The 14,058-nt window shown below is 42.2% G+C and overlaps 1 protein-coding gene across 1 annotated transcript in view; it reads right to left on the bottom strand.

Annotated features, from left to right (window-relative positions):
* WNK1 (WNK lysine deficient protein kinase 1) overlaps window positions 1–14,058 on the bottom strand; it is a 108,885-nt gene that overhangs the window by 15,879 nt on the left and 78,948 nt on the right. Inside the window, exons 13-20 of the mRNA XM_054387132.1 lie at window positions 13,745–13,907; window positions 13,209–13,325; window positions 10,040–10,213; window positions 9,202–9,253; window positions 8,904–9,044; window positions 7,151–8,550; window positions 4,409–4,492; window positions 166–252 (exon numbers count right to left, since the gene is read on the bottom strand). Of these exons, the coding sequence (XP_054243107.1) occupies window positions 166–252; window positions 4,409–4,492; window positions 7,151–8,550; window positions 8,904–9,044; window positions 9,202–9,253; window positions 10,040–10,213; window positions 13,209–13,325; window positions 13,745–13,907 (2,218 nt within the window). The remainder of the gene's footprint in view (window positions 1–165; window positions 253–4,408; window positions 4,493–7,150; window positions 8,551–8,903; window positions 9,045–9,201; window positions 9,254–10,039; window positions 10,214–13,208; window positions 13,326–13,744; window positions 13,908–14,058) is intronic.

The raw sequence follows: 14,058 nt of genomic DNA, 5'->3' as shown, positions 1-14,058 counted from the left end.
TGACTAAGTCACACAAACTGGAAGATGACTCTTCAGTTTCATTTATTAAGGAAAATGCAGCCTAAAGACTGCTGTAGTGATACTCAAGGCAGTGACCTAAGAGCACAACCTTGAAAAAGGACTGAGCTATCCAAGACTACTGAACTATCAACATTGCAAACGTACACAGGCAGGAGCAGATGTCACTGGAACAGTCTCTGGACTAAGGGTTCTTCTCAGTTTAGCATCCAGATCCTCCAGTGGCTGTTGGGACTAAGAAAGGAAAGAGTAAACAGCTGTCCCAGCTCAGCGGCAATACAGCACATTTGAGAAACAGACAGCTTTAATAAGACCACTTCAAGCAGTCAGGACAGCTTCCATATTTCCATCATGGTCCCTTCCTACATGTTGACATTTAACATGTACAGTACAGCAAGGCTGGAAGCAATTTCAACAATGCAGAAGAGAATATGTATATTACGGATTATCTAAAATCTTAAAGAAAGCCAATTAAGGACAAAGAATTTGCAGAGAAATTAAAAAATATTTCCACAATTTCAAAAGCAAGGATCGATAGACTGAGAATAACAATTTTTTTGTTGCAGGAAAGAAAAAACAAAACTAAACAACCCAAAACCCCAAATATACACACATACAAAAACTCCCACAAAAAACATACCACACTGTAGATACACAAAAATATATATCCCCAGAAAAGCCCAAAATATTGATTAAAAGCAAACCAAACAAAAAAACAACCAAAGACCCCACCCCATGTCCTCCCCAGCTTCCCTCAAAGAAACCATCTGGATGGACTGATTTAAAGTGGATGAAAGAGAGGTACAGAATCTCTCGATATGATTATGACTTAGATTTCATCTGAGTTAGCATCCAAGATATTTTTCAAACTTGGCCAATTGAATTGCGATAGGGAAAAAATTAAGATAAATTGCCAAAAAATATCTTAAAATGTAAAAGTTCAGAGGCATTCAAAATTCTTAATTAGGGCCATATCCATAAGATGCATAAAGAAGAAAGTGTGGGCATCACTGACTCGAGCAGAAATCTCCATCTACACTTCAGCATCACTGATCTTTCCAAGTCTTTTATGCTAAAAAGCTAAATCTGTGTTTAGCACTGAAGCTGATATCATCACAACATAAAAACATTGCCCTCCACTGTCAGGAAACTGAAAGCGACAAGTACACAATAGCATAAAGATGCTTTCAATGGCTGCCAGGACTACATTCTTCCCCAGTTGTGGATTTCAAAAGACAACAATGACAACAATAAAAAACCAAAACCTAAGAACAATGAACTCTGTATCAAGAAGAAAAGAAAGCACAAAAGGATGTAGGTTTCTATGACTTCAGAAAGCCAAGTGTTTAGCAATCAAGGGGCTAATTTAATTCAATAATATTGTAAAATAAAGAGGATATTTCACCTGAAATGCTATACAGATACTTATGGCTCACAAGAAGATATTTGCTTCAAAGAGCCTGAGATACCAGAATCATAAAAAGAAATAAAAGATTTCCTTCTGGAACAATGGTATCAAAATGTAGCTTGAAAAATTACTCTAAATACACTTTAAAAAGCATTAAGGACTAAACAGAACAGGTATTTAAGACCAAGGAACAAAGAGTCCAAAAATGGTCTCATGACGACACAGACTTTGGCTGCAAATTAGGAGTCTGGCACTAAGGGAAATAGAAAGGGGGGGAGGAAAAAGAAAAGAAAAAGAGTGTAATGAGCTGTAAGGAAGTCAAGCCCTAGCTACTTCAAGACAAGCCAGGAATTTTCCAGAGAGCATTGCATAAACGCTCTTAACATTTGGTTAAATTTGGTCTAGTTGGTCTCCTCTAATTTTGTCTTATTCCTATAGAGGCTTTACAGTTCACCTAAGAATTGAAATGAGGAGTTGTTGTTCTGGAGAAAGAGACCTCTTGACAAAGGTCACCAATTCATATTTGTTCCGTTAGATAAAGAGCAAGAAGGTGGTACAGCAGGAATAGACAGGATAAGACATCAACTTCCAGCACATTGTAATTTAGGTCCACTAAACTATTTCCATTTTAACCTCCAGAACATCACCTATGCCAACTTGGTCTAAGAGATTCTTAAGAGACCACAAAACAATGACCTTCACTGGGACTATTACAGAAACTGCTGAACAGAGCTTCTGCACACTGGAGGAAAAAGGCTGGAAAGGTTAAAAAGGCCTATAAATGTCACAGCCAACAGAAAATGGCATGGAAGCAGCTAACATGCCATGCTGCTCACCTCTACTCATGTCTTTAGAACCACAGAATGTTAGGGGCTGGAAGGGACGTCGAAAACTCATCTAATCCAACCCCCCTGCCAGAGCAGGAGCACCTAGAGCAGGTCACACAGGATTGCATCCAGGTAGGTTTTTAATATCTCCAGAAAGAGAGACACCACAAGCACCCTGGGCAGCCTGTTCCAGTGCTCTGTCGCCCTCCCAGGCAAAAAAAAATTTCCTCATGTTTCCATGGAACTTCCAATGCCTCAGCTTCCACCACTGCCCCTTGTGCTGTCACTGGACATCACCCAGCAGAGCCTGGCTCCAGCCTCTTGGCACTCACCCTGCACATCTTTATCAATATGAATTAAGGTCACCTCTCTTAGTCTCCTCCTCTCCAAGCTAAAGAGCCCTCAGCCCCCTCAGTCTCTCCTCGTAAGGAAGACATTCCACTCTGGTTTTGTGGCTCTGCACTGGACTCTCAATCAGTTCCCTGAGGTTCTTCTTAAACTGAGGGGCCAGTATTCAATATTCACAGATGCAGCCTCACCAGGGCAGAGTAGAGGGGGAGAACAACCAGGTAATACCACAGTTGTCACATGTGAAAGACAGGAAAATACTATTGCAATGGTGCATTTGAAGATGAATACCCTAAGACATGCAGTTCAGTGCTTACAGCTCCAGCTCATGAACCAAAGCTGCCTTAGCACAGTTTCAACTGAAAATTTTCTGTTACTTTTCCATTATATGGAAGCTTAAATCCTGCCAGGCAGAACTTCTTGTCAAACAATTGTAAATCCCAAAACAAGGAACAGTTTGCAAAGAACTAAAATGACCTTTAAAGTTTATTTTGAAATTGCTGCCACAGGTGAAGCTTGAATTCAAGAGCTCCAGTGCAAGAGATGAGAAGGAAAAATCTTATCAGATTATTATGGAAAAAAGTTAGCTCAGACTACATTAAAATTTACAGGGATCAAGGAAGCAAACAAAGAAAATCAGGCCACAATGCTTACAAGTACTGCACACATTTTCATATTGTAGCTATTTTTTAATTCCTTTAAAATTACAGCAAAGAATTCCTTTCCATAAAAGGATAGCTTTTGGACATAGGTATTCTAAGACTATTCCCTGTGGACTTCAGCCACAGGTGGGAGAGGTGAATACTGTAAGCAGCACATGTAAACAGGAAACACTGGATTTCAGTCAGTATTATGCTGAGCCTTAAGCAGGCACCATTAGGTACCTGCTTGAGTATCTTCTTTACAGGTTACGATATAAAATTGGGATCGTAATTCGTGCCAAGTGTACTTCAGCATAACCCTACAGAAAATTCTGTTCATTCATAAATCTGTTCCCAAAGCAGCACAATTTTCTCCTGTGGTCTCATGGGTTGGTTTGTTTTGTTTTTATCTTTTCTTTGCATACTGAAGTGTGGTGTTCCCATGCTACAAGTCATTACACAGCATTAAGGAGATGCATAAAATGGTTTCAGCTCAATGAAGTTCCTTTAATTACAGACATTCTTGTCTATTTTTCTAAACAGAAGTGAAGACAGATTTAATCTCTGTGGCCCTGAGCTGATCACCTGGTTAATTTACATACCAAATATCCCAGCTAACTATTGCATGTAAAGGTCAGAATCTGAACAAGTGAAGCCTCTGCCACATTTCAACTCATGTTCATAATCAGGAGACTCAAATACCTTTGGCAATTTTGAAAGTGAAATCAGAGTGCAGTAACGAGCACTGAAAAACAAAGCAGGAACTGGCAGATCCAGCAATTTGTCCTTTTCACTAAGATTTAACAGCACCATACACTGCCTCCCTCAAGAGCTAGTATTTTGCTATGATACCCTTTTCAGGCTCAAGTTTTATGTACACACTCACCTGTGTTGTTTTAAAAAATAACCTCCTAAAGTTAGTTAAAACCCCAAGGCTGATTAATTGTTCCTGTACTTCAGACACTGGCTACAGCATCCTGAAGTGCAAGCTACACGTCCAGTGCTGAAGTGACTCTGGATATTGCTACAAGTCACACAAAAGGGGTTACTCAGTCAAAAGAAAAGAAAACCCAAAGGCATTAATAACATGCAATGGAGAGTTTAATCAAAACATGCTCTTGGAAAGGAAAAGCAACAGAAAAACAATCTGCCCAGTGATGTAGCACCTGAGTTAGTGAAGGTCCCGGAAAAGGTGGCAGCGGCTCACTGGATGGAGTGCCAGCCGGAAGCTCAGAACCTACTGGGAGCACCTATGGACAACGAAGAGGAAACGCGAGTCCATCAGACACAGAACAACAGAAGGATCAGACACCAAGCTACAGCCACTCATGTTATACAACAGAAGCCTCAACGTTTTTCCTGGAGAGACTTACTTCCTGCAGAGTTAGCATAGTCTGTAGAGCTTTCTGCAACAAAATGGGGGGTAGTTGCCTGCTTGTTTGCTTTTGTTCTTATTTTTTAATCCTAATTGCTTTTGAGTAGCCATAATTTTCAGCTCAAACTGCTGCATCCAGGAGCCAAGTATCACGTTTAAGGAATGATAGAATAACTCTCCCACAAAGCAATTAATTTCCCAAGAAGTTTAATTTACAAAAGGGTGCAAGAATGCACTCAATCTCCTACAACAGACCTGCACTAGCTGCCCACTAGCAGGAGCAAATTTATGTGCCTCTGGCGAAGTGTTCCAAGAAACATCACTTCAGAACAAGAACTGTCATGCCTGAGGATATCTCCACTTCAGAAGCAGATTTATGGACCTCTTCCACTAATCTCTCAATCCATCACTTTTTTTGAGCCTGAATGGTGTTGATAACCCACAAAAGATGAGACTAGGCCATGCAACTGGGTAGAGGGAAGTCATCCAGGTTATGTGGAAGAGGTTAGAGAGACTGGAAAAGTTAGGAGGTGGCATCAAAGCCTCCCCACCAAGTCAGGTAGCACATTCCAGTTAGTTATTTCCATTGTTAGGGAAGTGGGATGTTCTAGGAATTAAGCGATCCATTACACAGTTTGCAGTGCTTACTCTCATCTGTAACCCTGCAGCTTGCCCACAACTTTGCAGTCTGAGAAACACACAATATCCTTACAAGTGACAGTGTGGGTCAGCTGGCTTCCCTTCTACAATCAGCACTGCTGGCTGCTGGTAACTGGCCCAAAGTCTTACTACAGTCCTCCAGAAGCAGAACTATGTCTAGCTTGCAGTCATGTTGAACTAGTGGTTCAAATTACAGCCAATACCTGCCCACTGAAAAGGAACTCCACAGTTACCAACAGACTCCAGAGTTACCAATAGTTGCCCCATCCTCCCAGGAATACACCAAGTTGAATTATCCCAGCTTTTTTGTGCACTAGGGACACACACGTGGACATTACCTGTTCTGAGGCACAATGAATTTTTAAGCTGTGCTAAATTAATTATATAGAACATTAATTAATTGCTATACTGATTAATTTATCACTATATAGAACAGGCAAAACACACTTCAAAGAAATTCATAAGACAAGTCAAAACACATTTAACTGTCTAGGTTAACAGGTTGGCCACAAACAAAAGAGAATATAATACACACAGTTTAGCAAACCCCAGAAAAATCAAGCAATAAGCTTCTTAAAGCTTAAGAGCACAACACAAACTAATATTAAGCTCTGAAATTAAAAAAAAAAAAAAAACAAACAAATTGATAAATAACAACTTCAGAGAGAGTTTTTCCACAGCTGACAATCCAACCCTGCCAGCGTTTATTACATTTCAATGCAAGCCTTTGCAATTACAGGTTTGCAATTACCAGGTTTCTACCTACTCCAACTGTTCCTGAACCTGAGTTTCTAACATTTCTTTTCCTATTCTCAACTTAATTTCAATGGAAATTAACACTTCTGTGCCTAAATTTCCTTCCCAGCTTCCTCAGCACACAATCCTACTCCTCCATGTCAGAAATAATCTACTTTGAATGCAAAGAGTGCAAAGGAATGAGTAGAACAGCTAGGACCAATAGCTCAATTCAAATGGCCTGAAACTAGTTAATAGCAAGGCTGGCTAAAGACCACCCACATGAAGAGGCAGTGAGTTGAAATGAACATTACACAAACAAAAAGAAGTCAGCACTGACGTTTCTGACTTGAACACTTGAAAACCTCTTCAGCCTATTCCCATTTAACTTTGAGAAGAAACAGACTGAAATTCCCTGTCTGCCAGGGCAGGGAGCCATTTAAAAGAAAGAAGGCTCATCTCACATATTGCTATGTATGGTCAGTGAGCAGGTAACAACATCCTCATGGCTCAAGTCCTTACTGTCAGTCAGGATTATATGGAAGTGTTTGCTTGAAGAGCACAACTCAAGACACAAACATTTGTTTTCAGATACCCAGGTACCTCTTCAAACTTCTCAAACTTCTGCTCTCACGGATCAAACATTTGGAAGGAAGAGAGCATCCATGTAATATATAAGCAGCAGAAGACTTAAAAAAATAACTTTCAGTCAAATTTCTCCTGGCCAATGATAAAAATCGAAGCTAAGCTATCCTGACTACTTTGTGAAAAATGCAACGACCAGTCTCACTCTAGTAGTCACACGTAAGATAAAAAAGCTATTTAAAGCAAGCTTTCAAATCCTGTTTGCAAAAAAACAACAAACCACCACAGTTGCTTCACTTCTTGTAGTTTAGGAGTATGAAAAACTAACAGCAACACTACAGAGCTCTCAGAGACATTTCTTTTTCCCCAACATGGACAAAATAAAACACCTCTTGGGACACACAAAAACAACCACAGCATAACATTTTCAGTATTCTATTAAATGAAAACACCACTGCCTGAATAAATCTTTTTCTTTATAGAAGGGCTCCTGCTCAACAAGGCTGCTTCCCACAATACTTGAACAGTCACACACAGATGTTGGATTTCTTACCGGGACCCTGCTCAGAGGGGGCTTTGAAGGAGAGGTCCCTGGTTTCACCACTGCTGTTGCCATGCTGCTTGACGCTGAAATATAGCTGACCGGGGTGATCACTTGCCCGGGAGTGGCAACTGGGGTCAGCACTGGCAAGCCAATTGGTCCAAGAGGCAAACTGCTGGGAGGTATACAAGTGCTAATGGACGTCAGGGGCTTAGTTGGTGCAACAACTGTGGTTGGTATCCCAGGGGTAACCGTGGTCTCCATGACCAGTGATGTTTCCAGAGACACCGAGGGATGCATTGTTCCCACATTACCATGTTCACTGAAGAGAGACCGCAGCTTTTCTTCCAGGGTCTTTATATCATCGATACCAGGAGCTTTAGACTGAGCATCAGCATCAGCCTCCAGGCAGTGAACATGAGGCTGATTGGGTAATGGAGCTGGCTGAGGCTGGCTGTGTATCAAAGTTTGCTGTACTGCAGGTACGTTAGTGACCGGTTGTGGCAAGACACCAGGTAAGGGAACCTGGGGCAACATGGGTGTTGCACCTGGAATCTGGGGTAGGACAGGTGTTGATGTAATTCCTGATGGGACAAGCAAGGGATGTATCACTGGCTGGCTGACTGAACCACACACACTGGTTGCTACTGAGGATGATAAAGGTGCAGAGATTGGGAGAGACAAACCAGCTGTGCTGCAGAGCTGTGATTTATCCACTGACTGCCCACTCTCAGGCAGTGACTGCGGAGCACTTACAACTGTTGTTTCTGCCAGACTGGAGACAGAGCTACTGCTACTAAGTTGAGGCAGCTGCAAAGTCCCACCCTGAGCTAGAGACAGGGCAACAGATATCTGTGGTGCTGCCATACTACTCACAATCTGTGGAGAAGACTGAGACGTCACAGCTGGTGCAACACCAGTGACACCAGGAACCTGGGTAGATGAGGGTGTGCTGATACTGGGGGCAATGTCTCCAGTTACTGGTTGAGCAGGCTGGGATGTGGTAGGTAGGGAGAAAGAATCAAGGGCGCTCGCACTGGAAGGGACACCAGTTGATTGCTGTCCAGATTGTGAGGCTGGAGGTGGAGAGACAGAGCTTGGCACACTTGTGCTTGGTGCAGCTCCAACAGCACTTTCTGAAGGCAAAGTAACAGATCCAGGAAGAGAAACACCTGTGCTGGAGGGAGCAGATACTGAAGCAGCAGCCATAGATGCAGGAGGTGCACCACTGCCTGCCATGGTAGAAAGTGCAGGTGGAAACGGTGGCATTGTTTGATTGAACACTGGAGGAGCTGTACTGGGTCCTTCTGTCATCTGAGCACGTCCCATCTCAGAGAAAGCTTGCTGCAAGCTCAGTGATGATGCTGAGTGGGAGAGATTCATTCCAGGACCATGTAGTGGAGATGCAGCAACTGGAAAAACAGAAAAATGTCAGTCCAGCTAGAAAAGTTTGTTGCAGTATTACTGCCTATTGCTAGATGAAGATGACATTTACCTCTCCGCACAATTCAAAAAATTACAAATCCAGGCTTAGATCAAAATACAGAATTAAGGTTTCAGAGCCTTGTAGAAAGCCCATCAGCACCTTTTCCCCCCAAGAATTCTACACAGTATCACCCAAATTATAATGGCTTCCTGTTAGTACAGACAGTTCCCCACTTCCCCAAGCACTCTAAGAAGACCTTAGAAACAGTTTAGTTAGTTAACTTCATGGTTTTGATGACCATGTCTCAGCCATGAGGTTTGAAGAGTTGAGATAAGTTACCAATATCTGGAGTTTCTTGTCCTCCAGGCACAGCAGATGTGAAAAAGCCCTGCTCTTTTAACCTGCTCTCAGGGACAGGGCTGACAATGAACCGTCTTCCTGCTGAATGGACAACCTGGGTAAAAGAGTTTGGAGGAACCCCTAAAGAGAAAGAAGTCAGGCATTTAGTGATACGTGGTTGTAGCTAACTACATCATCTGCAATATGGAATGTGCGCTCCATCATATCAAATAAAAAACTGGCTGCACCCATCTGCTGAAAAAGGTAACTGTTAAAAAAAAAATCACAAGAGACTTACCTATTCTTTGTGGCATGGAAGATGTAGGATCTGGCTGTTTGAACTCTAATTTCTGTAAAGTAAGATAAAATTTAAAGTTCTATTCTGAAATAGAACCCCCCAAGATAGTCCTTAAAGTAGTAGCTTATTGAAATGTGTCCACTTAAATTAAACAGTACCTTGGACCCGAGCACCACTGCCCAAGCAGTGGAATTCTACCTAGATAAATGTCAGCTACACTGTTTTTAGAGCTTCTCAGCTTAGTGACCACCAATATAACAAATGGTTCTAAACACTCTTGCTGTTAACAAGCAGTCCAACTGACTTCTCTAAACATTCAGCAGATAAATGGATGTTTCAAACTAATTCTGGGTGGAGATAAGACAGATATTAAGAGAATGTCACCCTGTGCTATTGCCAGCAAATGTTTTCCAAACCTGTGTTTCCTAACCAAGCCATCCAATCTCTTAGTAGCTCACTACGTGGAAGGTCTGAGACCAGGCTCTTAAGCGTTCATTGAGCAGAACAGGGCTGGAAGTTTTAATGTCCTACATGTCCTAAACTGAAACCCAAGAACTGTAAGCTTTGAACATCTGTTTAGTCAACTGTTCGGAGGCTCAGCACCCTCAGAAGTGTTGGAGTACATCACACAGTAGAAGGTCTATGGTACTTCAGTTTTCTAAATGAATTTTAAGTTCTCCCTCTGATACAAAGCTTCCTCTGGCATTTTACTTACAATTAAGCTTTGGTCTTTCTGATGGAAGAAAGTTGCTGTTTCTAGCTAGCTAGCTCTGCTCACAACACCATATCACCCATAGCTGCCGACAGGCATGGCTAACAAGATCTGTCCTTCACATACCTGTGACCCTGGAAAGAAGCCATCATCTTTTGTCTGCATGCTCTCCAAACCCTGATCACCTTCTGGCTCCACACTGACATCCTCACTCAGCATCTCGTCTGCCTTCTCGATAATCTCTCGTACCTGTTCCACGAAGGAGTCTCTTTCGATTGCTAAGATAAACTCATTCTGCACCTGGAAAGAGAACAAAGCAGCAGTGATTTTCCACCAATGATTTCAAAATAGTATCTTGAACAACCACATTTTATTTTTTATGTTATTGGCTGTGATCTCTCCACTGTTCTTAGGCATAAGGTGAAGACTGGGACACCTCAGAGAAAAGCAGTTGTTTCTAAAAATTATCTCCAGCACAGGAGTATTTGCCCTGCTTTACTCTTTGCTGTGGAACAACATTCAATATCCCTACTGCAAACTGTCACCTCAACCTTTGCTTAGCACAGTGACATTTCAAATTAGCAGCCTTGCCCTACTGCAATTTCTCCTAATATAACATACAGTAAGGGCCACACTAAAGGAAAATGTAATATATAGAAAAAAGAATTAAAATTTTGTATTGTTAGATGTGTTCTGAACTCCTCTCTTTCCATGCCATGTAGAATGTCTGCTCTATGCAGGTTGCACCTCACTACCTCAAAGGCTGGCTCTAGTATGCAAATGCAACTATTAAATATATTCCAAATACAGGAAGAGGAAGATTGCTCAGCCTACCTGGTTTCAATACATTATATTGCTTTATAAAAATCCCTTCTGCTGCTTACGTTGGAGGAAACAAGCTTAAACAAGCATGCTTGGGATTTAGAAAAACATTCTTAGTTTGGTCTGACACATGAAAATTTTGGCTCCTGAAACAATGTATGGTAAAACTCCAAAGGACAGCTTAGGAAACAGAATTCTCCAAGCTGTGTGGTGCAGCCGACATTCTGGAGGGAAGGGATCCATCCAGCAGGACCAGGATAGGTTGCACAAAAAGGATCTGGAGGTGCTGGAATGTGTCCAGAGAAGGGCCATGAGGATGATCAGAGGACTGGAGCACCTCTCCTATGAGGACAGACTGAAAGAGTTGGGGCTGTTCAGTCTGGAGAAGAGAAGGCTCTGAGGAGACCTTCTTGTGGCCTTCTAGTATCTTAAGGAGGCCTACAAGAAAGCTGGGGAGGGACTTTCTAGGGTGTCAGGGAGTGACAGGACTCGGGGGGAATGGAACAAAACTAGAAATGGGTAGATTCAGATTGGATGTTAGGAAGAAATTTTACACCATGAGGGTGGTGAGAAACTGGAACAGGTTGCCCAGGGAGGTTGTGGAAGCCTCATCCCTGGAGATTTTTAAGGCCAGGATGGATGTGGCTGTGAGCAACCTGATGTAGTGTGAGATGTCCCTGCCCATAGCAGAGGGGCTGGAACTGGATGATCCTTGAGGTCCCTTCCAACCCTAACAATTCTAGGATTCAAAGCTGGGCCCAAGCCAACCTCATGAGGTTCAACAACACCAAGTGCAAGGTCCTGCATCTGAGTCGGGGTAATCCCAGCACCAATATAGGCTGGGCAGGGACTGGCTTGGGAACAGCTCTGAAGAAAAGGACTCGAGGGTACTGGTGGATGAGAAGCTCAGCAGGAGCCAGCAGTGAGCACTTGCAACCCAGAAAGCCAACCAGAGCCTGGGCTGCATCAAGAGAAGTGTGGCCAGCAGGGTAAAGGAGGTGATTCTCCCCCTCTACTCCACTCTGCTGAGACCACACCTGGAATACTGTGTCCAGTTCTGGAGCCTCTATTACAAGAAAGATGGTGCTAGAATGTGACCAGAGAAGGGCCATGAGGATGAGCATAAGACTGGAGCTCCTCTCCTATGATGACAGGCTGGAGAAGAGAAGGCTTTAAGGAGACCTTACTGTGGCCTTCCAGTATCTGAAGGGGGCTACAAGAAAGCTGGGGAGGGACTTTTTAGGGTGTCGGGGAGTGACAGGACTGGGGGGAATGGAGCAAAACTAGAAGTGGGTGGATTCAGATTGGATGTTAGTCAAAAGTTCTTCACAAAGTTCAGATCCAGCTGTCTAAATTAGGTTGTGCACTTCCCACTGTGTGGCTGCTTTGGATGCACATTTCACTTCTACTCATCTTCAAATATTTGCATTTTTTGTGCTTAGGGCATGTGTTGTTTACCACTTTGGTAAACCATACTCTTTTAAACCTCCACAGGATCATCTTAGCTATGAAGCAGACAAATACATTTGTATATTCTCAGCACTTGACTTTTTTTGCTGCCAATACACATAGCCAAGAGAAAGCTTTTCCCTCTTTATCAGAAAGCCATTAGTGGCAAAGATGTCACTGATTTGGTTCCTTTTGACAGGTATGAATCCAGCATACATCACTTACTACTCTACTACATCTCTAAGCTAGATCATCAACGGTGCACAAGTGTTCCAAGAAAATGACAAAAGATCCCACTTGTTGTCATCATCCTTCAGTAACACTACACAACCTCTGTTTCATTCAGCTTGTACCAGCCCAAGAATACTCTCTTAATTTCAAACTTTTAAAAAGTGCATAAGGGGGAAACTTTATTCCATGCAATACAGTACTGCTATTTAAACATGTCTCCACAGGGCAAGTTCATTTTCTAATGCTTGACCATTAGACATTGAAGGAAGAGGCTTTTCTCCTTTGAGAAAAATCAAAAGCAGCATCACTCGTTGCTGTCCTTCAGTAACTAGAAAGTGATTCCCAAACCTTACTTTAAGGGCAGAACCTTGCCATTGCAGTTGAAAACAATAGCAAAATCCTCAAAGCTTAAGCATGAGTTTTAACAACCTAGCAACATTCGCCATCAGAAAGAGACAACAGAACTTGTTTAACTTGCTGCTTTCAGAGAGTTGTTCGCAGATTTTCCAAAAATTAGATATAAAAAACCCAAGCAATTTTATTCAATAAAACTGCAATTCTAAGGTAAAAAAACTAATGTGAGAAAATGCTCATATGAACTGAGCATGAAGTATTAGCTATTAATTTGGTATACCACTCAGAGCTTCTGCCTGTGCTCCTGTATCAATAAGGTGAACATATGCCATGCTACAAGAAAGAGTTGTCCTGAAACACACACTAAAAAATAAGGCTACTTTTATTACTCCTGTATCTAGGACCAGATTCAATTCTTCATCTCTAAGATATATCTTACCATAATAGAAGCTATTTCCTCCGGGTTGTCACCATCCAAATCAAATTTGAAAGTAACCATTTTTCGGTTGTGTGTCTCCAGCTGGCACTCCACTACTCGATCACCTTTATTTGAAACCTAGAACAAAACACACACCACTTCAAACCACAAGCAGGAGATCCTGTGACTTGTTCTTTCAAGCTCAGAGACAAACCAACAGCACCCATCTAATACAAACGCATTCTCTTTCCAGCCTAAGAAATGGTGCCATGTACAGCATCTTTTTTTTTTCTGAGACTATACGGAATATTCTGAAACATTGTGTGAAATTATTGGTGGCTAGGCAAACCAACTATGCCGTAAGTAATGCTCCAAAAAAAAAAGAAATCTCTTAATTTAAGACAACCTTTCCAATCCTAGCTCCAGAAGCTGACCACATTGACTGTTGTGTGCTTGACTGCACACAGCACATATTCCTCAAGGCGAAAGAAGTTTTATGAAGCTCAAAGAAAGGCATCATCACTACCATAAATCTCAGTGCAATGAAAAATGCTCACATTTAGAATTCTCAGTTTCGGCCTAGCAGTCTTCTCATGGCGAGAGCGGCTGCGGACAGACCTCCGCATGTGACGTTTCGTCGTCCTCCCTTCGTGCCTGCCGCTGGAAGCTGGAACATTCTCATTGCCATCACTCAATCCTGAAGCAACATCAGAATGTGCACTAGAACAGAAAAGCACCCCATGACAAACAAAACAACAACTTTACATCAGCATACACAGTGTATAAGCAAGATCAGTGTACCCTGCTAGATGGCAATTCCTTTCTGCACAGTCCCAGCATACAGGGCAGAATGGCCACTCAACACTTTCAT

This window comes from Indicator indicator, chromosome 14 (assembly GCF_027791375.1).
Source record: "Indicator indicator isolate 239-I01 chromosome 14, UM_Iind_1.1, whole genome shotgun sequence".
NCBI lineage: Eukaryota > Metazoa > Chordata > Aves > Piciformes > Indicatoridae > Indicator > Indicator indicator.
The sequence above is the reverse complement of the archived record's forward strand: the minus strand, read 5'-3'. Positions and strand labels throughout refer to the sequence as shown.